The following is a 25,198-nucleotide window of genomic DNA, read 5'->3' as shown; positions in this document are numbered from 1 at the left end:
GATAACATTGAATTTTAATGCACAATAGTTATTTGCACCCAGCCCAAGTTTCTGCATGCACCAGGCCTTCCCATGAGGGCTATACCCAGCTCTACCCTTCTGCTGCCTGCAACTACCTCAGCCTAACCTTATCTTCTATCCACCCAGGCCTGCGCCTACCCTCTTCCACTAGGCCAACCCTGAGTAAGGAGCTGCCCACCTCTGCCCCCTCCCCACTTCCCAAACCCAAGGACCATGAAATTACCTAGGGAACCTGAACCTTATCCTAAGCCTCTATTAAGTCATTGCAGGACCTTTGGCTTCATGGTGGGGTAATTCCAAATATGATAAAGACACGTTTCTCTTAAAAGCATTTGTAAACCAGGAAAGATTATCTAATCCTACCCCCAAATTTTAGACATGAGGAAACAGAATCCTAGAAAAGACTGACCAGCCTATGGTCCCATAGTAACTGGGAGAACCAGGATTTAAATTCATGCCCTCAACATTTAAGAGTTTTACTTTAAAACAAAAAGTTTACCATTTAACTACATTTGAAGGCTGCTCTTATCCTCCTATTGCCAGTGTATTTATTGCATAGTCACTAACATTTAATGGAAACAAGAGTCATCATATTTGATATCTACAAATAAGTTGTGGTACCTTAAAAGTTCAGCAACTCTACTATTGCTTAAAACATTTTTCAGAACTCTTGAAATAAGCTTCTGCATCTATAATATTCTTTTAAATATGCTCAATGGATGTGGCTGATTTTTGGAAACTGCCAGAGATCAATGGGGGCTAAGTATGGTGATTCAAACTGGTTGATAACATTCACCATCAAAAAATAATGAAACTTATTTCCTTAGATGGCTTGAAAAGTCTGGGGAGTTTGAACCACACTGGAAGCAATGGAAGCATAGCTGAAATAAGGATGCATCACCATCCTTTGAAGGACAATATATGTAGACATCAGTTGGAATGCTAAGCATTTCGATAATTTACCTATCTAATACTATACCACTCTTTCATAAAAAATGCTCTGATTACGGTATCAACATTAATCAAACTATCAGAATGCTGCATTTTTCTTTTCTGAAAGTCCAAAACAACAACAAAATCACAGAACTTGAAAATGTTTCTTAATAAGAATCCCAATCACAGTGGAAAAAAAATTTTTTTTTTTTTTGCAAGGCAATCAGGGTTAAGTGACTTGCCCAGGGTCACATTGCTAGTAAATGTCAAGTGTCTGAGACAGGGATTCCCAAACTTATTTGGTCTAAGGCCCTCTTTTAAAAAAAAAATTACTCTCTGGCAATCTATTTTCTTTTCCCCCTTAATGGCTTTTTTTGAAATGATGCATCTTAAATTTACTAATTTACTGTAAATTTATGAGTTTTTTACTTTGAAATTTTGATGATGAAATATTGCATCATGTAACCATATAGTATCGTATTGTTAACAAGTAATTACATGCACACATTCCTGCAAAAGCATGCTGGACTTCTGGACAATGCATGACACACTCGCTTGCCAACTTGCTTGTTAAGACCTGTTGACGGACTTGGCCAATGATTGGTTATATTATAACCAATTATAATTTGTTATAACAGTTACAATTTGCATTTTGTTTATTTGGAAAATAATGTAATCACAACTTAAACTCTATTATACAACAGATAAAACATGTACGACTGGTTTTTCAAAATTTTCTTCTCTTCCACTGCCCCTTTATTTTTATTCAACATCCCCCAACTGTACCCAAGGCTACTACTACCCCCCTCGGTCATTCCAGCACCCCCGAGGGTGCAGCATCACCCACTTTGGAAACCTATGAGGCTAGATTTGAATTAAACTCAGGTCCTCCTGACTTAAGGGCTGGTGCTCTATCCACTGAGTCACCTAACTGTCCCCATAGCAGAAATCTGAAAACAGAGTATGCTTTGACTGGATAAGCAACAGAAATCACAGAACGGTGAACTAAAAGTGGCCTCAGAAGTCCTTCAAATTGACAAACATGAACTACTAATTTCCTATATACCTGTTACTGTGCTAGGTGCTAGAGTTCAAAAGTAGCATGAGGCACATGGTCCACAACTTCATGGGCAAGTCAAGATATACCTGAATTAAACATTAGAGATGAAGATTTTATATAAGGTAACAGCTCAGCAAAAGGGAAAAATGAAAACAGAATTAATAAGTACTTGTGATTTAATTCAATAAGAGTTTAAAATCTGGGAGGGACATAACACAGACAAAAATAATATTAACACACAATGTTATATAAGTGCATTAATAAAGTACAAAACAAAGTGCCATCTTTGGTCCAAGAAGAAAAGTGGAAGTTATTAACATGTGTATAAGTGTTTAAATAAACGTTTCCCTAATGATTCCCCATGTATTTCAATTACCTATATGTTTTCTTCTATCTAAGGAACATCATATATTTTCACTGATTTGTTCAATCATTTAGCAAGTATTTACTGAGCATCTAAATTCAACATGACAGTGAACAGGATCATAGGTGGCACAGTGGATAGAGGGCCTGGAGTCAGAAAAATTCTTCTTCCTGAGTTCCAATCTGGCCTCAGACACCTACTAGCTGTGTGACCCTGAGCAAGTCACTTAACCCTGTTTACTTCAGTTTCCTCATCTGTAAAATGAGCTGGAAGAGAATGGCAAACCACTCTAGTATCTCTGTCAAGAAAATCCCAAATGGGGGTCACATAGAATCAGACACAACGAAACAACAAAGAACAGAATTAAAGAATATAGACATGCACTACAACTCTATAAAGGCAACAATGACAGCAACAAAATCTTGATTCCTCCCAGCGGCTGCTGCCTCTCCCCAAAATGGCCAGATATTTTTTATATAAACTTACACATGTGCATGTTGTCTCCCCCTATAGATTTAAACTCCTTGAGTGCAGGGACTTCTCCATTTTTTTTTTGAGTATCTATTGCCTACCACAGTTAGTAGCACACTATAAGCACTTAATAAATGCCCGTTGATTAATTAACCAACTTAACATATAAGAAAAGAAATTCAGAATGGAGCAGAAAATAAATAGTTTTGTGGCAATCTTGTTAAAGTTAACAGTCTTTTTTAAAGCTGTATACAAAAGTTTGCAGTTAAATGCACAAATAATTAACATAAAACAATTTATTATTTTTTATCTTGTATTCAAAGGTCTAAGAAATAAAGTATTCAGAGAAGGAAGAGACCTTAAGGGAAACATTACAGGAGGTATGTCCAAAGGCTACTGGAGATACAGGACTAGAGTTTAGGATGGGACTAAAATTCACAGATCTTTGAGTCTGTTCATTTATGTTTATGGTCCATAATATTAAGTAGATTCTGCAAATTAACTTATTTTCTATAGCATTTATTATTCATTAGGCATAAAAGAAAGTTCTATAAAGATCACAAAAAAGCTGAAGCAGATTATTACACCTTTAACAAGACCAAAGATAGGACTGGAATTGAAAGAGAACATTTTAATGTAAGAATATTTCACATATTACAAAAGTATATAGCTCCAATAAAAAAAAGAACATAGGACATTTATCTTACATAATGATTTTGATAGTTAGCAATCCTCATAGTGTACCTGCCTAGTCACTACAGAAGATATGTAGAATCTTTAACTTTGTACCTATTTACAACATAAAAGTGCATGGCTCATGGTGGAGAGGCAATTTTGACAAATATATAGAAAAACAGTTATAAAAGAGTTTATGATGAGAGACCCAACAGCAGGTTAGCTATTCTAGTATCTCCCCCTCTTCTGGTCTTGTAAGAGACACTGTACTCAGTAATTGCTATGAAATGTAGCTTCACTTGTATCAACATCATGCTCCTAAAAAAAAAGAAAAAAATGGAAAATTTCAATATAATGCTAAAATCCATTCATTTAAACACTAATGACTGGTTAATTGGTACTAATTAATTGCAGTCATAGGAAATTTCAGGTATGCAGGATTGATCTAACACTTAGCTTAAGAGGCTGAGAGGTCAGATGGCAGAGCAGAACAACTGGATTTGGAGTCAGGCAGGATTCTGTTGAGATCCTACCTCTGACACTTAACACAGAGACTATCAGCTTAGTACTTAGTACTCTGAGCCTAGGTATTCTCATTCAAGTGGGATGGTATTGGTCCTACTGACAACACAGAACAGCTGTGAGGATTAAATGTGATCATGCATGGGAAGTGCTTTGCAAATCTTAAAGTGCTAGTCAGTTATTATTCATTTCACCCAGCCCAAGATTAAGATTTCTAAAATTAAAAGTTGATCATCCATTGCTATTAAGATCAACAAACATGAGGCCTATCAGCAATGTTCATCCTGCCCCTCAATCACACCTTCTTAACAGACTGAGACAATAATTTGCTATTCCAGATCCCTAAGTGTCCCAAAATTCCTATTCACCTTCTTGCTTAAGGTGTCCTGGGCCCTATTACTTTGATCACCAGCACAAGAGCTACTTCTCCACCGTAACTAGGTCACACGGTGGATAGCGTGCTGGGCCTGAAGTCACAAAGACCTGAGTTCAAATCTAGCCTCAGATATTTAGTAGTTGGGTGACTGAGCAAATCTCTTGACCCTCAGTGAAGTTTCCTCATCTGTAAATTGGGGATAATAACAGCATCTACCTCCCAGGGTTGTTGGGAGGATCAAATGAGGTAATATTTGTAAAGCTCTTAGTATATGCCTGGCACATGGTAGGTGCTATATAGATGTTTATTCCCTTCCTCCTTCACTCTTCCCTCCTCAATTATGCCCGCTAATTCACTCCTTCTCACAGGAACACTAATGGCAAGGGGCAAAGGCAGCCAATAAGGATTTTTTTTTTAAACTGGAAGGACTAAAGAGCAGGGATGATAAAAATTAAACCAAAGGTTGAATTCAGTCCACATGGCATAAATTCCTTATACCTGTTTTAGAAATAGGACTTTCAACATCAGAACTTTAGATAACATAAAAAAGCTCCTGTGAATCCAGCTCTCAAATGGAACCAAACAATAATTCTAGTGTGCAGGATGTGATAAACACATTACCTGATTCAGTTTCTTAAACTCCACAACTTGGAAGAATATGTGCTCCAGAACATGTTTGGCATCTTGTTGCTCCTTTTGAAGTTTACTAGTCACTCCCAGAATGTCACCACACTTCCTGACATAGAACTCCAGGTCCTCTTCAGTACCTAAAACAATGGACACACGCAGTTCAACTACTGTCTCCTGCTACATCCTAGTTTAAAATGGACCACATTCTACATATTCACAATGAATTGTTCAAGGAATTTTTCCATCTCTATATTTTCAAATGTAAGATGCTATTTAAAGTTATATATAGTAATAGAATCTGTAGAACCCTATTACTTGTATGCATGGAGGTAAAAGGTCTTAGTTCTGATAAAGGCTTGACATTTCTCATTAAAAGAGGCTTGAATGGTTTGGGTACCCATGATTGCTTGGAACTATCATTTCCACATTACATATCAAGCAAAGATGATTCTTTTGACTCAATGACAACTGTACATGCACATTTTAATTTCTTTTCTGGTAGTGGTGACTGATCTGTATTCATCCATCCATATTCTTTACTTAACCTACCCTGGGACCAATAGCACATATTTGTGAGAGGCAGCTTGGGTTAAGAGCACAATCTGTAGCCAGTTAATGGTTCATAAAGGAATAAAACCCATACCTTCAACTTATTAGCACTATAGTCTAACTAAATGGGATAATCAGCCACTTGGGGGGAAAATATCAGAACAATCTGCATGAAATAAACAAAACATAAAATGTACTTTAAAATTCTATCCATTATTTTTTTCAGTTCAGTGAAACAAATGGTTCTCATACCAATGATACAGTTATATAGTTTGGAAAAAACAAACAAACAAAATATATAAATTGATCAGGCTTACATTTATTGGTAATTTGAGCAAGCCGTGCTTTCTCTGAAGAGAAAGTTTCATCCAAGTCAAACAGTTCCAGAGGAGGTGGTGGTAATTCTCTGAAACTGGGAGGAAAAACCTAGGCATGAAACATCTTTTGTTATTAATTGTGCAAAGTTAGGATACTGAAAATTTTTAAATGAATTAAAGTGGTTAAAACAGAAATATTCTTATTTCATGATCTCAGAATGTATTGTTATTGCTTAAGTACTTATAAGTGTAATACCAAAGCTACACTATTTGAGAAATCTCAGAACCTTCCTATGTAAAACTCAGTTGTCATTCCACTCCCGACCTCCCACCTGTCCCCTGGTTGCTCATCTGTTACACACCTTCACCATTTCCACTATCAGTTGTTGAAGCAAATCTACTTAAAGTCATTAATTGATATTTAACAAGAAAATTTAATAAATAATTTACTAAAAGCAGCTATTATACTAGATGATGAGATATAGAATTTAGATGTTAGTAAGTGAATACTGGCTATGTGAACAGAACCATAAGAGCTGCAGGTAATTCAAAAACAATTCAACAAACATTAAGCACCTACTATGTGCAGATCACTGTCCTGATCACTTTTTTATCACCCTTTTTTTAATAGTGTAATTTCTATACCAGGTATTTTGGGCAAAATGAATGCCAGGCAGCAGATTCATCACATGTTCCAAAAACCTGGCAACTTACCGCTGGCTGAAGGGCAGGTAGTGGAGTCTCAAATTGCGGCTGGATAAGCTGGAGAGGTTCATGCTTCACATTTAGTTGTTCATAAGCTCTGTCAAAAGAGAAAAATATATGAACCAACATCAGGCAAGGTGAGTTACAAGTAAGTATTCCCAATTAATAGACATGCTATACATATTTCTTATCTATAAATTCTAAGAGAGATGCCAAAAAAACAAAAAGCCCATATTCCTTAACAAGGATAATTAGAACAGACATTATGCCAATTCCAAACAGAACTATTTAAAATTACTGAATTTAGAATTGAATTTGACTCAGTGTGATTAGAGGTAAATAGAGCATTTTATATAAAGAACAAAATGACACTGTGGAAAGAACAATGTACTAAGAGTAAGGAATGTGGATTCAAATCCTTAACTTTGCCATTTCTTAGTCCTGTAACCTAAGACAAGTCACTTAACCTCAGTTTACTCATCTGTAAAATGACAAGATTTCTTTAAGAAGAGTTCTGCCTCTGACATTCCATAATTCTATAAGGAGTTTCTGGCTAAAGAAAAGACTATCACAATTAATTCTTGCGTAGGTGTTTTTCAGAAAAATCTTTTTTCACCACTTACCTGGGGGTACCCTCCTAACAGGAAGCAGCATACTTATTCAAAAGGTAGGGGAGGACTTATTCCATAGAAATAAAACTTCCATGACCTCTAAAACTGTAAGTTATAGATGAAGCATTGATCTGCATGGATGGAGAGAGTTTCCAAACTGAAAGTTCCTTAGCGAAATAAAATCATAGACCTGGAAGGGCCATCATCTCACCCTCTACAGACAAATTATCCATGGACTACTTTGCGATTTGCATCAAGGGCTATGTAAAGTCAGCAAATTACCCAAATAATTATCTGCAATGAATTTTTAAATCAATAGACTTTCCTACCACCACTCAGCAAGCTATCTGATCACATCTTCCTGTTAGCTGAGTTGTGTGTTCAGAAATGCAAACTAATTAGAATAGCCTAAGGAAACCATTATTAGGCAGGTAAAGCTAAAGACAAACAAAAAAGTCCATCCATCATCTACTCCAAAGGCAAATATACATTCCCCCGACTTTCAACTTACATTATAGCACCATGACAGTTCGATACAATAGAAAGGGCTCTAGAAGTGCCTTCCAGAAATTAAGTTCTGTCAATGACTAAACAATATTCAAGTCACTCTCCCAAGCCTCAACATCCGCATATGTAAAATGGAGGAAATAACATTTACACTACCTGTCTCATGATTTTTGTAAGAGTCAAATGAAAAAAACACTACATATGCTCATTACATTACATTTACTGTGTTAGGTGTTGGCAACACAAAGAGGACAATGAAATAGTACCTGACCTCAAAGAGTTTACAAGTATAAGTGGGAGGGACAAGATCGATACATATAAGTATACACAAAATAGGCATATGCAAAATATATAGAAAATAAATAAAAAATCATTTAGACAGAAGGCATTAGCAGATAATCTCATTTAACTTGCCTAAGGCTCAGTTTCCTCATTTGTTAAATAAGGGGCTGGACTATATCCATCCCAATTCTAGATTTAGAATCTCAAGGTCTATTTTACTCTCTTACTTCACTTATTGTTGCCATTATTATCATCAACGTTCTAAACAGAACTGAATCTTGAGCTCAAAAGGGTTTTTAGCTTTATAATTCTACACAAAGCACCTCTGAAAACAGAAGTGCTCTGTGAGAATTTACAAACATGGAAAGACCCCATGAGGCCTGAAAAAAGTCATGGCTGCCCTTTTGTAAATACAGTCAATATTTTAAAAGGTTAACTGAAATGCTTCTTATTTACCCATGAGGGCAAAGCAGCAGAGACAGAGGTTCAGTCAAGCCATTAAATTGAAGCAAAAAGTTATAACGGCACTGTTACCCCTTTAGTATTAAACCTGGATTGACAGGAGCTAAATCACTCTTTTAGTCTAAGAAATGCCCAGAATTTCAAAATGACAGAAGATAACAAAGGAACCACATCCTTTCCATGCAGTCCTCTTCCCCCCCTTACCCCCATCCATCAGCCACTTCCATACCCTGGGCCTCCATTTCCTCATCTGTAAAATGAAACATTCTACATGACTTCTCAAGTTCTTTCTAGCTCTGCAATGCTATAAAGGCATCATTTTATGAATCCATAACTAAGCAGATGAAGATACAGAGGTAATAAAAAGAATTTACACAATAACAGTGACTTGAAGTCAGCCTGTAAAACTGGCACAGCAGGGCGGAGTCAAAGCTGTCATCCTTATTAGAAGCCCCTTTTTAAAAAGTGGCTGAGTACTACTTCTTCCTGTTTTCTTCTTGCTGAAGGAATCAAGGTTGAGGTGGGAGCTCAAAGTGAACAAGGCCTCTTCTGAACCATTAGTTTCTTGCAATAGCTCATGTGAAAGGGGAGCTGACAGGAAAAAACCCACACTTCGCTCTAGTCTTGCCTGGTGCCTTGACAGCCTCCTCCAACCCATCTCTCTCCCAGCTGAGAGTTGTTTGTTGACCTCCCCAGTCCTGAGAACTGCTCTTCCTTTGCCTCTTAGTATGGGGAGGACCAGCACCTCTGGTGTGAGGGCTGCTGAGCTCATGTACCTTCACCCAACTCTCACCTGTGACTCCAAGAAGTTGTAGCTTGAGTAGTGGTCACACCCCAGTAAAACCACCTCAGCAGACAGGCTACACTAGGTTGTGGGTAATCAACTGGCCTCAAACCTATTGGTGAGTTAGGGGGGTGTTCACCCCAAGCATTGCAAAGACTTCCCTCAGCAGAGTGGGTGGATGAGAACAATTTCTTCCAAGGGCCATTGAGGTGGCTGAGGCAGGTGCTGGGGAGCACTTACAGCTTGGTCAGAAATCAAAAATGCCAAAGTCATCCACTGCATCCTAGGCCTTGGCCAGTCATTTTGACTTTGGTCCTGCTACTGGATTTCAATGAGTCTAGAAGAGAGAGAGAGGCTGACAACTCGGCCTCACTTAAATCCAATTCACATATGACTGCATAATCCTGTGATGTCACTGGTCCTCTTTGAAAATAAAGGACAAACAAGTACCACCAGAACAAAGAAGAAAATAAGTTTTTTATGAATGCTTAGTTACTTTTATACCATTACAGTCAATGAGTTCATTTTTTTCTAGTCTTTTTTCAAACCCTCTTAGCATGGCTTTTCTCACCAGTGATCCCCAGTTGTAAACAAGTCTATTGTTCTCAATGCAAAAGGTCTTATTATTCTCCAAAGGTCTCTTCTTGATTCACAGCCTTCTTGACTTTTCCACAACTGGCATAACCCATAAACCTTTTCCAAGCATCCTTTTCCAGCCTAACTCTAAAAATAATATCATCTATTTGCCTGCTACTTTAAGTTACTATCAAAATTTCCTTTGAAGGTTTTTTTTTCATAAAATATTCATGTGATCATGAACAGCACTAGCAGTACACCAAATCCAAACAACTACAAAATACAGTTCATCATTTATTAAAGCTGGAGGGACTGCTGAGGATTATCCAGCACAACCCCTTCATTTTACAAGTGAGGAAACTGAGGCCAAGAGACAGAAATTAACTTGCCCAAGATCACACAGCTAGTAAAAAGTAGATCCAGGGCTCGAATCCAAATCTTCAGAAATCCAGTGCTCTTTCCACTATACTATAATGTAAAAAGATAATGGGACATGGGTCGGGAGATTACACAGAAACCATTCCTTGACTAGTGAGATTCAACCTGTGATTTCACATAACTCCTGGAGGAGTAAACTCCCTCTATCAATTCAAGGCAACACCTTTTCTGCAATGCATAGTCTTATAGATTTGACAGAGCACTGATGGGTTAGATGACTTGTCCAAGGTTCACAGCCATTATGTGTAGAAGTCAGGACTTCAACCCAGGTTTTCCTGGCTTCCAGGTCAGCTCTACTACCTCAGGCTGGCAGAAGAATTACATGCCTAGATAATTTCATCTTTCATAAAAAGTGAAAGCAGTCACCAGAAACATTAATCCTAAGATTTTCACTGTCAGTCAAATGAGGGAGTTGGACTACATAATCTCTAATATTCCTTCCAGTTCTAATGACTCTACTTCCAGTTATTTGGGGGGATGAAGGAAGCAAAACCAAAGCAAGATAAAGAGAAATGCTTTCAAAAACTTCTTCTACCCATTGGTGTCTTAGTCAAAAGGTTTTACTTTTGCCTAAGCAAGGATTCTAACATTACTAAATTTAGGTCTGAAAGCCAAACACAAAAAAAAAAAACCCCCAAAACCTTTAAATAAAATGAAAATGCAGTTCTAAAAGAGAAGTTTTACAGGTGCTGACTTGATAACTTTAGATAAGGAAGTGGTATCCAGTTGGTAAATGGATAAGTCAAAGAGAGTTGTAAAGTCACGTGGGTTCTCATCACCCTCCTGAAGACAAACTCGAAGTCGCTCTGACAACATAGCGGTGTCTGGCAACATGGTATAATCAGAAATCTGAAAAGCACAAGATTGATACCTTAAATAGTGAGAGAATAAGGGGGGAAAGCTTTGTTCAGTCATGTTTTATTTTCATCTTGTAATGTTAATATTAAATTAAAAGCACTGAATAGAAAGTATAATTCAACTATACTCATGTTATCCAATCCTGAAAGGAATTCCCCTTTCATGATACAATTACACAGAGCAATTGCATGTAATAGATGGAAGGAATGGAAAAGTTGAGCAGCTTCATTCAGTTTGCAAGGTTAGGGTAGAAAAGCAAAGAGATTTTCTAAAATTCCTAAAAAATAATTCTTGAAATATAAAAGCCTTGAAATGTAAAACCCCAATTAATCTGTAGTCTCTTTCCTTTCTCACTTTCTGATCTGAGTCGCTACCTCCCTATAACACTAGGTAGCCTCTACCAGTAAGGGAAAGAGCATCATGGTCCCTAAAAGGTTATTACCCCTCAGTCCCAACTACTGTATAACTTGGCATTTCTTATCACCCCTGTTTCTGTGGGCTCCTAGGAAAATCTGGAGAAGTACAGAGAGGCTCTGTGACACCGGATGGAACATTCCACGACTGCCTCCACATTATGGCTCCCCTTTCCTCTTGACTTCTTCACAAGAACTTGAACAGGAAAATAGGATGACTGGGAACTGCTATAAGACCAGAAGAGCCAGCACAGTGGTGTCTTATTTAATTATTTTCCTACCCATATTACTAGGAAAGATCCCTCTCCAGACACAATGCATAAAATTCTAACTGAAATGCATTGCACTCCCTTCACATGTGCCATAGACTTTTCATTAAAAAGTGAAAAATTGGTATTTGTCCTCCAAAAAATGTACATAGCAAACTTTTCTTCTGATAAATTGGATCTTTTCATTGGCATTTATTTTTTATTTCTATCATGACCAATTTCTGTAATTTTTACCAATTAATTGTAATTAATATTTATTATTAGCTAATTAATATGTTTCATTAACAAGATGTGGATTTCCTAAAAAGGCATTTCTTCGCTTTATATGATACAGGACAAAAGTACATCAGCTCCCAATATCTCCAAAATTAAAATTTCAGAATGCCATGATTCAGAAGTTTTAGAAAGAGGTAGAATGGAAAGAGAGGTAGTCTCAGAGTCAGGAAAACCTGAGTTCAAGTCTTAGCTCTGATGCGTCTTGGCTGTGGGAACCTGGACAAGTCACTTCATCTGGCAAAGACCTGGCAGCATTTTTAAGACTAGAAGGTGCAGAAGTGGTACTGATCTGCATCAGGAGAGGGCACATGGGGTTCTTCATTGAGGGAGGGGTTCACCACACCACAAAAATCTTAGGTCAAGTCCCTCCCCTTCCAGCAATTGTAGAAACCTCAGATTTGGTCCTATGAAGTGAGGCTGCACAGTATAGACAGACTTCCTTCTTTTTGTCTTCAGCATTTAAATAGCCAAACAGAACAGTATTAAACAAAGAGTCAGGAGAGTCAGTACCAGGCCCCCTCCTCTGCTAACTAACTGTCTATGGGACATCTGACAGATCAAGTCCCCTCTGGGAGTCTGGCTTCCCTCATCTCTCAGATGAGGAGGCTGGAAGAACTTCATGCACATCCTGAATTCTATTCTGATGATTTGCCTCCTCCATTGGGACAGATTCCAACCCAACCATGCCTTTCAATCCTATGCCTCTCCTGCATATGTCCTCCTCCTGTACATGCACAACAGAGGATCCACCCATTGTAGTGAAGGACTTTCCTCCAGATAACCAGAAGCGCCATGGTTAACAGTGGAACACATGAGTTATCTGTCCATAGGTTATCCCCGCTCCTTACAACTGACAACTACATCAAGAAAAGAAAAGATGGAAAAAAATTAGGGCCAGATGCAACAGAATTTCAGAGCAAAGAAGCATGTTATTTGTTTATTTGTGGATTTTCTTGGGTCTGCCTTGTTAAACATAAGGTGGACTTTCTGTTACTCCTTATTAAATTGACAACTTTTAAAACATTTTTTAACCAAGTGGGTTGAATCATCTCTAAAGGTCCTTCTAGCTCTTTCATTTTAAGATTCTAGATCTACTGTTTAATATTAACAGGAATTATAAGGGTAAAATTTGGCTTCATATAAATACATTAGCCTACTAGTTTTGAAGGAACAACACACCACATATTTTGCTATTCTTGGTACTTCAGGATATAAAAATAAGGTTAAACAGGTTGATAAGAAATTTTCTATTTACATTTGCCATACACAACAGAAATTCTGAAGAATTCCTTTATCTCTCAGACTATTTTGTGATAAACAGATTTTACAAGTTCAACAGTAACTTCACTTGCTTGTTAGCAGGCATTAAATAGTAGGTGCCCTAACTAAAATAAGAGCTGTGAAGACAGTGAAAATTATGCTGGAAAATAAATATAAGGCTTGAGGAAAAAAAGAAGGCTATAGGCTTGCAAATAACTCAGGACTGCCCCCTGCCTTGCATAAAATGAACACTTTCTTACAAAAGAAAGTTAGAAGATACTGGACATGGAGAACACCAAAACATGATCATAAATAATGAAACTGACTCTATTTTAAAATGGATGTTGTCGCAGAATCAGCTTATCTACGTCCAGTCAGACCATCAGTGAGGAGTAACTGATAAATGGGTTCAGGGATCCAATAAAATACACGATATAAAAAGGCCTAGAGGATGGCTAACATAGCACATTGGGTTTATCGCCTGGGAAGAGCTATGAAAGGATACAGTTAAGAGTTACACAAGATGAGAATACAAGGATAAGTTCTTATCTGTACACAGATTCTTCACAGTACTGAAGTTTTAACATTGTTTTGAAAACAGAGAATTGGGAGAAGACATTCTTTTCAGAACGTTAAAAATGATGAAATATTGTCTCTGTGAATTAAACTTTAAATGATTTCCTACCTCTGGGTCTTCTGCATCAATCTGGTTTAAATGGATGTCTGTTGTGGTGAGCCACTGGAAAACTACATCCTAGAGGCAAAACAAAGCACATTAGTAAGCCAAGTAAAGAAGTGAGAAATAGTAAATTAAAAAGATTAAAGATAAACTAAAATTAGTTGTTCCATGAAACCATTTCTCAATGTAACATCATAAAACATTTAAAAACTACAATTCATGATATTTTCTTCCAATTAATGCCAAGTTAAATTATCATTTTATTTATAAATTCTCCTAAGACATTTACCCCTGTAACTTTACACCAAATTTGACATACATTAAAAGTTAACAAATACTTGTCCATTATGATAACAGAATGAACCACAAAAAATATTTTATAAAACCTCAACATTTGCTGAAAAATAGATTATAAATATTCATTTCATAAGACTATGAAATTCTTTTGCTTTCAAGCATCAATACTGAATTTTAGAGTCTAAGCCTACTTATTAAAATATTTCGTAACATAATGGAAGTATAATATATGTGTAATATAGTTTAAAGCAGTGGTGCCAAAATCAAATACAAATGGATCACTGTACCCACACACTGAGTTAGAAAACCACAAACTAACATTATCTATGCTGTGTTGCATTTTTATTTATTTTTGTTAAATATTTCCCAATTACATTTTAATCTTGTTCAGGCTGTACTCAGGAGTTTTGTAGGCTGAGTTTGATACCTCTAGTTTAAAGTAATGATTCTTGATATAGTCTAGCTTGAAAAAATATCATTAAACAAATGTCACTAGTCTAACTAATATTACTAATCAGTCAAGCTCACTCAGTCATAAATTCTTAGTCTGAGAATTTTAAAAATTTCAAATATAAAATAAAATTCTGGAAATGAAAGGGTAAAAAAAATTTCTCATAGTTTTAGTGTTAAAAATATATCTGCAAGAGCCAATTTGGTCTTTCACGTTACAGCAGGATTTTGTTAACAGTATGTATCATCTTAAATTTTAGAAGCCAAACTCTATTCTCTCCTCCTTTACTCTAGTGTCTGAAGTATCACCAGCCCTTCTCACCAAGGCCAACTCTTTAACAACAGGTATCCTTCATCTCATCCCCTCTTTCATCTTCTCCAGCAGACTGCTGCCATAATCACTCTCACTTTTTTGTTCCCTATTTATTGGTTCCTTTCCTGCTGCCTCCCTAATCCTTAAAAGAGCCTCATTAGACCCTACCATCCCCTCAAGCTAACATTCTAAATTTCCTTTCCCCCTTTCTCCACCAAATTTCTAGAAAAAGTTGTCTATACCTAATACCTTCACTTCCTTTTTTCTTTCACTTCTAAATCCTTTGCAATCTGCCTTCTAACCCTAACCCACTCCACTGAAACTTCTCCTCCCAAAGTAAGAAATCTCTTAGATGCTAAACATTTTGGTCTTTTCTCAATCATCATTCTTGACCTTTCAGCAGCATCTAACTGCTACCATACATTCCTGGATGCTCTCTCCTCTCTGATTTGTTATGACAGCATTCTCTCTTGGTTCTCCCACCAGTCTAACCACCCCTCAGTTTCCTTTGCTAGTTCATCATCCATATCACACCCTTTAACAGACACTGTATATTAAAGCTGTCCAGATCTTCTCTATACATATTCTCACCCTTGGTAATTTCACTGACGCCTCTGGGTTTCAGTATCATCTCTATGCAGATGGAGAGGCCAGCACACCATAAAACTGACAAAGAGGTCATCAAGTCCAACCATTTTACAGGTTTGAAAACTGAGGCAAAAAGAGATTATGATTTACCCACAGTCAAAAAGCTAGTTAGTGTCTGTGGTGAGATTTAAGCCCAGGTCTTGCTGTCTTCAAATCTAATGCCCTACCCACTATTTCACGCCACTAATACACACTGGTTGTGATCCTGGACAAGTCTAACTTCTCAACGATCTAAGCAACTCTTTTAATATAACTAATATTTATATGGTGCTTATTTTATGCCAGGCACCACATCAAATACACGCTTTACAAATATAATCTCATTGGATCCTTGTAACAACCCTGGAAAGTAGGCAGTGCTGTTATGCAACTTTTACAATTGCGGAAACTAAGGCAAACAGAAGTAAAGTGAACTGCCCAAGGTCACACAATGTGCCTGAAGTTGGATCTAAACTCAGGTTTTCCTGACTACCTAAACTATAACTTAGATTTTCTCAGATTTTCCTAACTGGCTAGGCTATAAGTTTCAGAGAAAGTGCTGACTTGCTTTTGATAATGGGATTTTCCCCACTCAGGAGTTCCCTATACCAATGAAATCAAAAACCCAGTCCCTATCCTAGGCAGTGAGATAGTGCAGTGGAAAGAGCACTACATCGAGAGTCAGGAAGACCTGAGTTCAAATCTGGCCTCAGACACTTCCTAGTTATATGACCCTGGGAAAGTCACTTTACCTCTGCCTCACTTTCTTCAAAAGGGGATAATAACAGCACCAGGGTTATTGTAAAGATCAAGTACGAGGATATTTGTAAAACACTTAGCAGTGTCTGGTTCAGAGCAAGCACTTAATGAATGCCTATTCCTTCCCTCCCTCCTATTTCTAATCCTGTGCAGATGACATCCCAGTCTACAACCTAGCCTCTCCCAAGCTCTAGTACCACATCACCAACTGTATACTGGACAATTCAAAATGGATATTCTCTAAGCTTCTAGAACAAGCCTGAAATCCACTACCAGCCACTCAACTTTCCTATTTATGCCAAGGGCACCACCTTCCTCTTGGTCACATTCTTAGTTCTCTGTCATTCTTGCTTCTACCTCCACAATCTCTCCCAAATATGTGCCCTTCTCTGTACTCACATGGCCACTACCCTTGCTCAGATCTTCATCACCTCTTGGCTGGACTACTTCAAGAGTGCCTGTTACTAGACTCCCTGCTTCAAATATTTCCCCTCTCCAATTCATCCTCTATGCAGCTGCCAAAATAAGTGCAGGTCTCCCCAAGCTAGTGCTCTACTCAGTAAACTTAAGTAGTTTCTACTGTCTCTAGGATAAACATAAACTAATATGCGAGCCTTATTATGCCTTACTCTATATTATGCACTCTCATGGTCCAGTGAACCTGACTGTCTTAGTGTTTCTCACACTTGGCATTCCATCTCCCATCTCAACACCTTTGCACTGGTTGTCCTACATGCATACAAAATGTAGTTACTTTTCATCTCCATCACTTAGAATACTTAGTTCCTATCAAAACTCAGCTTAAGTGCCCTCCTTCTACAGGAGGCCTCTCTTGCTCTCCCCAGTTGTTAGTACCTTCCCTCCTAGAATTAAATATTTTGTACTTATTTGTATATATTTATACATGTAAGTGTTGTCTACCTTGATGGCATGTCAACTCCTGGAGGGCAGAGACTGTTTCATTTTTTGTCTTTATATCCCCAGGACCCAGCATAGTACCTGGTACATAATAGGCACTTAATAAATGCTTGACTGATTGAGGGGGAACCTGTATAAAACTTAAGAGTATTTATAAAGACAATCAAATTTTATATAAATTCCATGAAAATAAGAACTAATTCAGTTTCTCATCATAGCAATTAAGACCATTCCTTCCATTTTTCAATTTATCATTTAAAGTAACCCAACCTGAGTCTTCTTTCCTTGAATCATTTTATTAATGATTTACCTGACCCCAAAGTCTACAGCCCTTGGTAACATTATGGATAGATTTGTTTCCATATTTTAGCTTATCAATTGAGGCTTACACTTTAATATGATCTCTTTCATATATAGTGTCTTCATGAATTAGTTGGAATAGCAATGGCTAATGCATTTTCTCAAATATCTACTTGTTTTACAAATGACTGAATGCACCAATGGCATAAAAATGATACATACTCATTGGATAACAAAATAACCATTCCAAAAGATCTTACCATGATTTTGCTGTTTTCTTCTTTATCCAAATACTGGTCACTAAACATGTGGCAAGAACCTAGCACTGCCAACTTTCCACCTTGGTTCTGTCAATGACAGACAATACATTGAAACACATAGGTCAAAAGCACAACTTGACAAGTTTATTCTTATCATTTTCTATCCATTTAGGGTAGAATCTATGGTTTCTCAGAGTATATTTTATAAACTAAACAAATTACATATGCTAAACAAATATTATATCAAAGCTGCAAAACAGCCAAGGATATACACAATATAATACCACAATGTGCTATGATCCAAATCTCATTCTCATTTAAATTCTTGCATATTCTTCTATTTGACTTTTAAAGCTAATACTATTTGCATAAGACAATGATAATCAAGCTTTATTATGTGTTTCCCCCTCCCCCATTTTTATTATCCTGTATAATGAGAGGATAATTATCTTCTCATGTTCTTAAAAGAAAGAAAAAGACAGATCCAAAAGTAGGCTATGTACTGGAATTAGGACTTATTAAATGTATAATCAGGTCATAAAGACATTTATGAGTTTCAAAATCAGTTTTTAAAGCTCTTATAGCTAAGAGGTACATAACAGCTTTGTTTGACATCAAATAGACAGAATTATATCTGAGGCAAGTATTTTGTATATTTTAATGAGTTGAACATTTTAATGAGTCAGATGATGCAAAAATGCAAACTCTACAATTTTTTAAAAATCCTTTCAGGAAATTAATATTGGCTATCATATTAAAATTGATTCATTCATTGGATTAGGGCATTGGGATAAGGAGGCAAAAGAATGAAATAAAAGCCATTGGAAATAATTCAAGACTATTTCAAATAGAGGTTTCAATTGGTAGAGTTTCACAAAACGACAAATGACTGAATACTGCTGTGATTGGAAACAAAACTATAGGTAACTCCCACAAAGAAAGTTCAAAAAATTGACTTTCCTTTCTACTAATCATATTTCATCTTATATTTTCCTTTCCCTAATATCACCATCTTTTCCCTACCTCATTTCTCTCAAATAGATTATAGATCTTCTTTCTAATCCTTTTTTCTGCCCTGACAGAGATTCTACCATTGTCTTCAGCTTCCTCTTCCAGCATTTTGTCTATAATTTCCTCCAGCTAAATGAAAAAGGATGTCTAGTTAAAGACCGATTCTCTCCCTGGCCTTCATATTAACAGTTCTATTCGAGCAAAGCAAAAGGGCTGGGAAGGGGTAACAACACGCTCAGTGATATAAATGACATTAAACCAGGAGCCAATACCCAAGTTCTAACCCGGGAGCTGCCAACAATTTCTAACAGGATTCTGAGGTCACTCTTGGTAATTATTTTTTGATCTCATGACACTGATTTGTCTCATAGAAACTGTGCTCACAAAGCACCACAGAAAACTAAGGAGAAATTATGATTACCATTTCTAGGAAATAAGGAGACAATAACCTCTTGCTGGTACAAGTACAGCCAGGTCTCAATCAGTATGAATAACAAATTCCTTGAAGTGGTTGTATTATTTAAATTAGCACTCTTTCCTTTGGGTTGGAATCAATTATCATATTTGATATAATTATAACTTGTAATTGTGCTTATTTGAATATAGGAAACCACTTCAGGGGAGTCATTGTTTACACAAATTGACACCTAGCTGTACACAGCAGAGTGCTTAAGGCTGGGCAATGTGCTCTGTATATTGGGTATTCATTCATTAAGTAATGACTATCCTAAAATGGGTATTCATTAATTAAGTTCTGACTATTCTAAAATGAAAGTATTTCTATGTTCATAGTTGAAAAATCAGATCACTAGGACTTTTCCATGTAACTGATGTTAAAACATATTTTTACCAAGGGCACTTAAAAATAGTGCAACTATCTTTTGTGGATGTAAAACTCATATGTGTAAAAGGAAATACATTGTTTTCACATCTACTTTCCATTATTAAACAACATTTTGTTTTTGTTTGGAAATGTTTCTGGCTTTTTGGGAAAGAAGATTTGCAATACTCCCTTTATTAATAATGCTTTACATGCACTATGCTATTTTAAGCAGCAAAGACACATAAACTTCTTAAGTAAAGAGAGACAGGAATTGGTGTCTAGGACAAGAATTTAGTCATTATTTTTCCAGTTTCAGTCAGCTAAAACTGATACCAGCAGAATCATACCATATAATCAATCTAGTGCATTCTGACATTTCATTAAATCTATTTGCATCTGAATGGGTATAACTTTACAAAGTACTAAGGGGAAGCGCCTGTAGCTGTGGACAAGGGTATTTATAAGTTACAAATTGGTCCAAATGTCTTAAACAGCTCTTTTTGTATGTGCCAATAATATATATAAAGGCAAATTCAAGGAAATTTGTACCTTAGAGTGGTAGAAAGCCAGAATGGGTCTGTTAAGGGGAAAGCAGACAGACCCTGTTGACAGAACAGCTACTGCTGGTTTCATCACACTCAGTGTAGCACCAAATGGATATACAAAGGTGAGAGCCCTATGGAAAAGTTCAGATATATCAAAAATAAAAACCTTTGATAAGATTGACAAAGAACGATGTCCAATCTATTGACCAAATCTATTGATCTTTTTTATCAGGTCTTGGTTTTCCAAACTACAAATGGGAACAACTGAAGCAAACTTGCATTTATTGAGAGCTTATTATGTTTCAAGCACTGGACTGAGCCCTGGGTATACAAAGAAAGTAAAAAAGAGCCTCCATCCTCAAGAAGCTCACTATATTGTGTACATACAACATGTAAACAATTATATACAAATAAGATACATACAAGATATTAGAGATAATCTCAGATGGATAGCACTAGCATTATTCATATATTCAGATGCAAAATAGAAAAATGGAAATGGCAAACATTGCCATAGTTACTGCTTACATTTCTCATTCATATATTAAAAGACTTTACCATTAAGAAATAAGCCATTCAGGACTTTTTTTTTGGTGGAGGAGGAGAAAGTGGAGTAAATGGAAAGAGAACCTAACCCTCACAAAGGTGTTAATACTACTCTTTGATAGCACTGAGGCATTTAAACATGTTTTAAAGGTTCAGAAAGAAGATTTTCAACAATCAAGGGATTATGGCCATATTACAAAAACAAATATAACAAAGCAAACATTTATTAAGCAAGTGTTGTGTGCATAACAAGATTAGGGCTGTCAGAGTTGCAAAGATTAGATGAGACATGGTTCCCACCCATCATTAAAAACCTTATGGTCTAGTAAAGACACAAGACACCAACTTAGATACAGTGACATAACTGCATGACCAAACCTGAACAGTAGTAAAAGCTGGATAAGCACCTTAAAGAGTTATCAACCTAGTATACCGTGAACTTTAAGATTATATAAGGGGAAAGATAGTATGCCTTATGAGATAAGTAACATACATTTATATAGCAGTTTTTGCCTTTTTTAATTGTCACATATTGTATCCTCCTAATAATTCTCCAGGGAAGGTAGGAACATTTTATCCTCAAGAAAAATTAATGTAAGAGACAGAACTAGAATCCATTTCTCCCACCTCAAAGTCCAATGGTATACTTGCTGCCTCTTTTAGTTATCTTAAATCTTATTAAGACTACTTTAACCTGAATAGATTTCATTTCACTTCGCAAAGCATTCAACTTCAGCTACTTCCCTAATCATTTTAGCAGTTGCTTGTCGTTCCTTTTTGAAAAGGATCAATAACATCATGGGTAATGTCTTGACTGGTGAACTGGGCTTAAGTGAGGCAAAGCTGTACAAAGTCATCAACCTCACTCTCTTCCTGAGTTATTAGAGTCCACTGGCAGGGCAACAGACAAGAGATTGGCAATGGCCTGGGATGCAGCAGGTGACCTTGTCATCTTCCATGTCTGACAGCTACCTTCATGGTTGTTGGAACAAACTGTTCTCATCTGTCCATTCCACTGGGGGAAGCCTTCACATCCTTGGGACAAACAACTCCCTAACTTACCAATGGGTTTGAGGCCTGTCTGCCAGGATGGTTCTACTCCGGTATGACCACTGCACATGCTACAACTTCTTGGAATCCGAAGTGAGAGTTAGGTGAAAGGTGAATATCAAAAGTGGACGAGCAGCCCTGAAAAGCGTTTGGCAAGCCCATATACCAAAGGTGCTAGTCCTCCCTGAACACCCCACATACCCCATTTCAGGTGTACTATCTAAAACTATAAGGTTTCCCCCTTAGTTAACTATTAACTCAGCAATGAGAGTGCATAAAGAAGCTAAAAAAACTAGATGATATCCTGGAATTCCTAGTGTTAACACTTCAAAGGAAAAAATAAGACACCTAAGACTAAGAATATATACTTACTGGGCATTGTTTCCATTGCTTTCCTCATCAATTATTCCAGGCACAGCTTTTCCCGCAGCTCGGCTTATTTCCCTTAAAGAAGCAAATACAAACTTGGTTTAAAAAAAAAAAAGCCTTGAATTTTAAAACAAATTATGTCCAGAAAATACTAAAGAATATAAGGTCTTAAGAGGTATGCAAGAAATTTTTTCAAAAGACCCTAAAACAATCTAAAACAGAAAGGCCAACACTTTAGACTATTTTAAGGTCTTTCCCCCACCCCTAAGTGCCCAAGAGGCACTTCTGATTTAGTTGGATAGAAAGACATATATATATATGAGTGTAATAATAGTGCAGGGCAGTCTGTGATTAAGTACCTGAATGAAAGTAGACAGAGTCCAACTTTTACAAAATAAAACCTTTTATTAAGACGACTTGTTTTGCGACATTTGGATTTAGTCAAAGGGTCATACTTGAGGATCTAGAGGGCCACATGTGGTCTAGAAGCTGCAAGTTCCCCACCCCTGGTAGACAATCAGTATTAAAGGGCTTCAGGGATGAATTGGAGGCTGAGTGTTTTTTTTGTGGAAATGTGATTTGAGCTGAGGCCTGAAAAATGAATGGAAAGATCTGGAGAGTTAGAAATTTATGACAGAAAAGAAAGTTGTATTATAACATTTCCTGCAGAAAGCTATCTATCTGGTTTGTGTCTACTCCTAATTTTTGATCCATTCATCCCTGCTAGTTATCTTCCTATAGTTCTCCCTTTTGTGGCTAAACTCAATCTATGCCTTTATTTCCTTCTTACTCTCTTCTGACCTCATCATTCAACTGAAAACTTTTCTCTCCAAAGTTACCAATGATCTCTTACCTGCCAAATGCAATGGCCTTTTCTCAAGCCTCATCCACTTGACTTCTCTGCAACCTTTGACACTGAACATCACCCCCTTCTCTCTGATGCCCTCCTCTCTCGGTTTTCCTAATACTGTTGTCTCTCCGAGTTCTCTCCTAACCATCTGAATGCTCTTCCTAAGTGTCCTTTGCTGGACCTTCATCTAGGTCATGCCCTGTAACTCTATGTATTCCAAGGATAATGTTCTAGGCCCTTTTTTCTTCTCCCTCTAGTCTACTAGTCTAGCTTTCAAGTATTTAATTTTCATTTCTATGCACATGATTATCAGATCTATTTACCCAACCCTAAGCTCTCTCTCAACTTGAGATTTGCATCTCCAGTTGCCTATAGGATATCCTGAACTGAATGTCCTTGAATTCAACAAACCAAAACAGAACTCATTCTCTTTATCCTCCCCATCTCCTTGCCCCAAAAGCTCCCATCTTGTTTTTAAACCTTTTCATAACCTGGCTCCATCTTCCTTTCCCATCCTCTTACCCTTTATTCCCCTTCATGTATTCTATAATCCAGCGATCCCAGTCTCCATGCTATTTCTTGTACAAAACATTTCATCTCCAAACTACATACCTAGACAGCTACGGGCTGTCCCCTAAACCTGGCAGGCTCTCCTTCCTTGTTTCTACTTCCTGACTTGCCCAACTTGTTTCAAGTCTCAGCTAAAATCCAAAATGTTCTTCAAGGAATCTAACCCTAATGCTAATGTCTTTCCTCTGAGACTACTTCCAAATTATTCTGTATATGTCTTGTTTGTACATAGTTGCTTGCATGTTATCTCCCCCATCAAACTAAAAATTCGGAGGGCAGGAAGTATTTTTCGCTTTCTCTGTATCCTCAGCACTTAGCACAGTCTTGACACGTCAATAACTGCTATTTATTTAGTTCCTGGAAACATGTGCCTAAGACATATGTATATAATATAGACATATCAAGAATGTACATTTATATCACTCCCACCTCTGGATCATGATATCTACTAGAAATGTCATCATTGTACAATACTTTTCTTCCTAAGAGCTCAAGTCATAGTGTCCATGAAGCTTCCCTCAAACAATATTATTCCCCAACTTCTAAGCTTCAGTTATCATCTCCACCAAATACACTAAACCCAAAACTAAGGGTTATACTTAATGTAAGTATTAATTTCATCATACCACTTCCCTGCTCAACCAAAAGCCCTCCACTGCCTACAAGATGAATCCCAAACTTCATCTTCTACTTGGTCAATACTATCTCTTGCTTCTCTCAAATATGAGACACCAAAACGACCATCTGACTGATTACAAACATTCCATTGTTGGGACTGGAAGCTCAATTCCGTGTGGACAGTCTCGGGCAGGTAAAAGTGGGACTTCTAAATCTTAGAGTCTTACGAGGCCCTCCATGAACAGCGGGGGTTCGAGAAGGTCAGACCGAGCTAGCCGAGCTTCCAGTCCCAACATTCCATCATCAATCTTACCTTTCCTTATGCTGTTCCTTTTTTCCTGGAATACCTTTACACTCCTTTTAACCTACAAAAAAAACCTAACAAAGACATTCCTTCTCCACCTTCTAACATGATGCAGCAAAACTAAGGCTGAAATTATGAATAAGAACTTTGTATAATTAAGCTAATACAGTATTACGTCAAGTTTAGAATAATTGGGTACTGCTTTGTATTACTTAATTGTTTCAGCTCAAGTAATAAATAATCATATTTATAGTTAATAAATTGCAATCATTTGTGTAAAAAGTCAGGCTCAGTGTTTGGGCCATAACCTCACAACATAATATTGTTTTGCTTATGTTGCTTGGACTTACAGTATATTTTCCAGGAATATAACCTACCATAAATATGAGGACTGAGTATACTTCTCAGCTGATTGCCTTAGATTATAAAATATTAGCAGGGAGGTACCATGCCTGTCTTGATTTATACAGCACCTAACAGCACTACACGTAATTGGACATTTACACTCTTGAGATAATGAGGACAACACTATGGATATTAATATACATAT

The 25,198-nt window shown here is 37.0% G+C and overlaps 1 protein-coding gene across 6 annotated transcripts in view; it reads right to left on the bottom strand.

The window, feature by feature from the left end:
* Positions 1–3,130: 3,130 nt before the first annotated feature.
* IFT52 (intraflagellar transport 52) overlaps positions 3,131–25,198 on the bottom strand; it is a 30,938-nt gene continuing 8,870 nt past the window's right edge. For 2 of the 6 annotated variants that reach the window (XM_072631457.1, XM_072631456.1), the window contains exons 6-15: positions 22,310–22,381; positions 20,346–20,472; positions 18,986–19,102; positions 17,963–18,049; positions 14,045–14,113; positions 10,978–11,132; positions 6,633–6,720; positions 5,919–6,027; positions 5,044–5,189; positions 3,131–3,842 (exon numbers count right to left, since the gene is read on the bottom strand). In XM_072631457.1, coding sequence (XP_072487558.1) covers positions 3,795–3,842; positions 5,044–5,189; positions 5,919–6,027; positions 6,633–6,720; positions 10,978–11,132; positions 14,045–14,113; positions 17,963–18,049; positions 18,986–19,102; positions 20,346–20,472; positions 22,310–22,381 — 1,018 coding nt within the window. In that variant the 3' untranslated portion in view covers positions 3,131–3,794. The remainder of the gene's footprint in view (positions 3,843–5,043; positions 5,190–5,918; positions 6,028–6,632; positions 6,721–10,977; positions 11,133–14,044; positions 14,114–17,962; positions 18,050–18,985; positions 19,103–20,345; positions 20,473–22,309; positions 22,382–25,198) is intronic. The other 4 variants (XM_072631459.1, XM_072631458.1, XM_072631460.1 and 1 more) reach the window with 2 other exon arrangements.

The sequence above is a fragment of the Notamacropus eugenii genome, chromosome 1 (genome assembly GCF_028372415.1).
Source record: "Notamacropus eugenii isolate mMacEug1 chromosome 1, mMacEug1.pri_v2, whole genome shotgun sequence".
Classification (NCBI taxonomy): Eukaryota; Metazoa; Chordata; class Mammalia; order Diprotodontia; family Macropodidae; genus Notamacropus; species Notamacropus eugenii.
The sequence above is the reverse complement of the archived record's forward strand: the minus strand, read 5'-3'. Positions and strand labels throughout refer to the sequence as shown.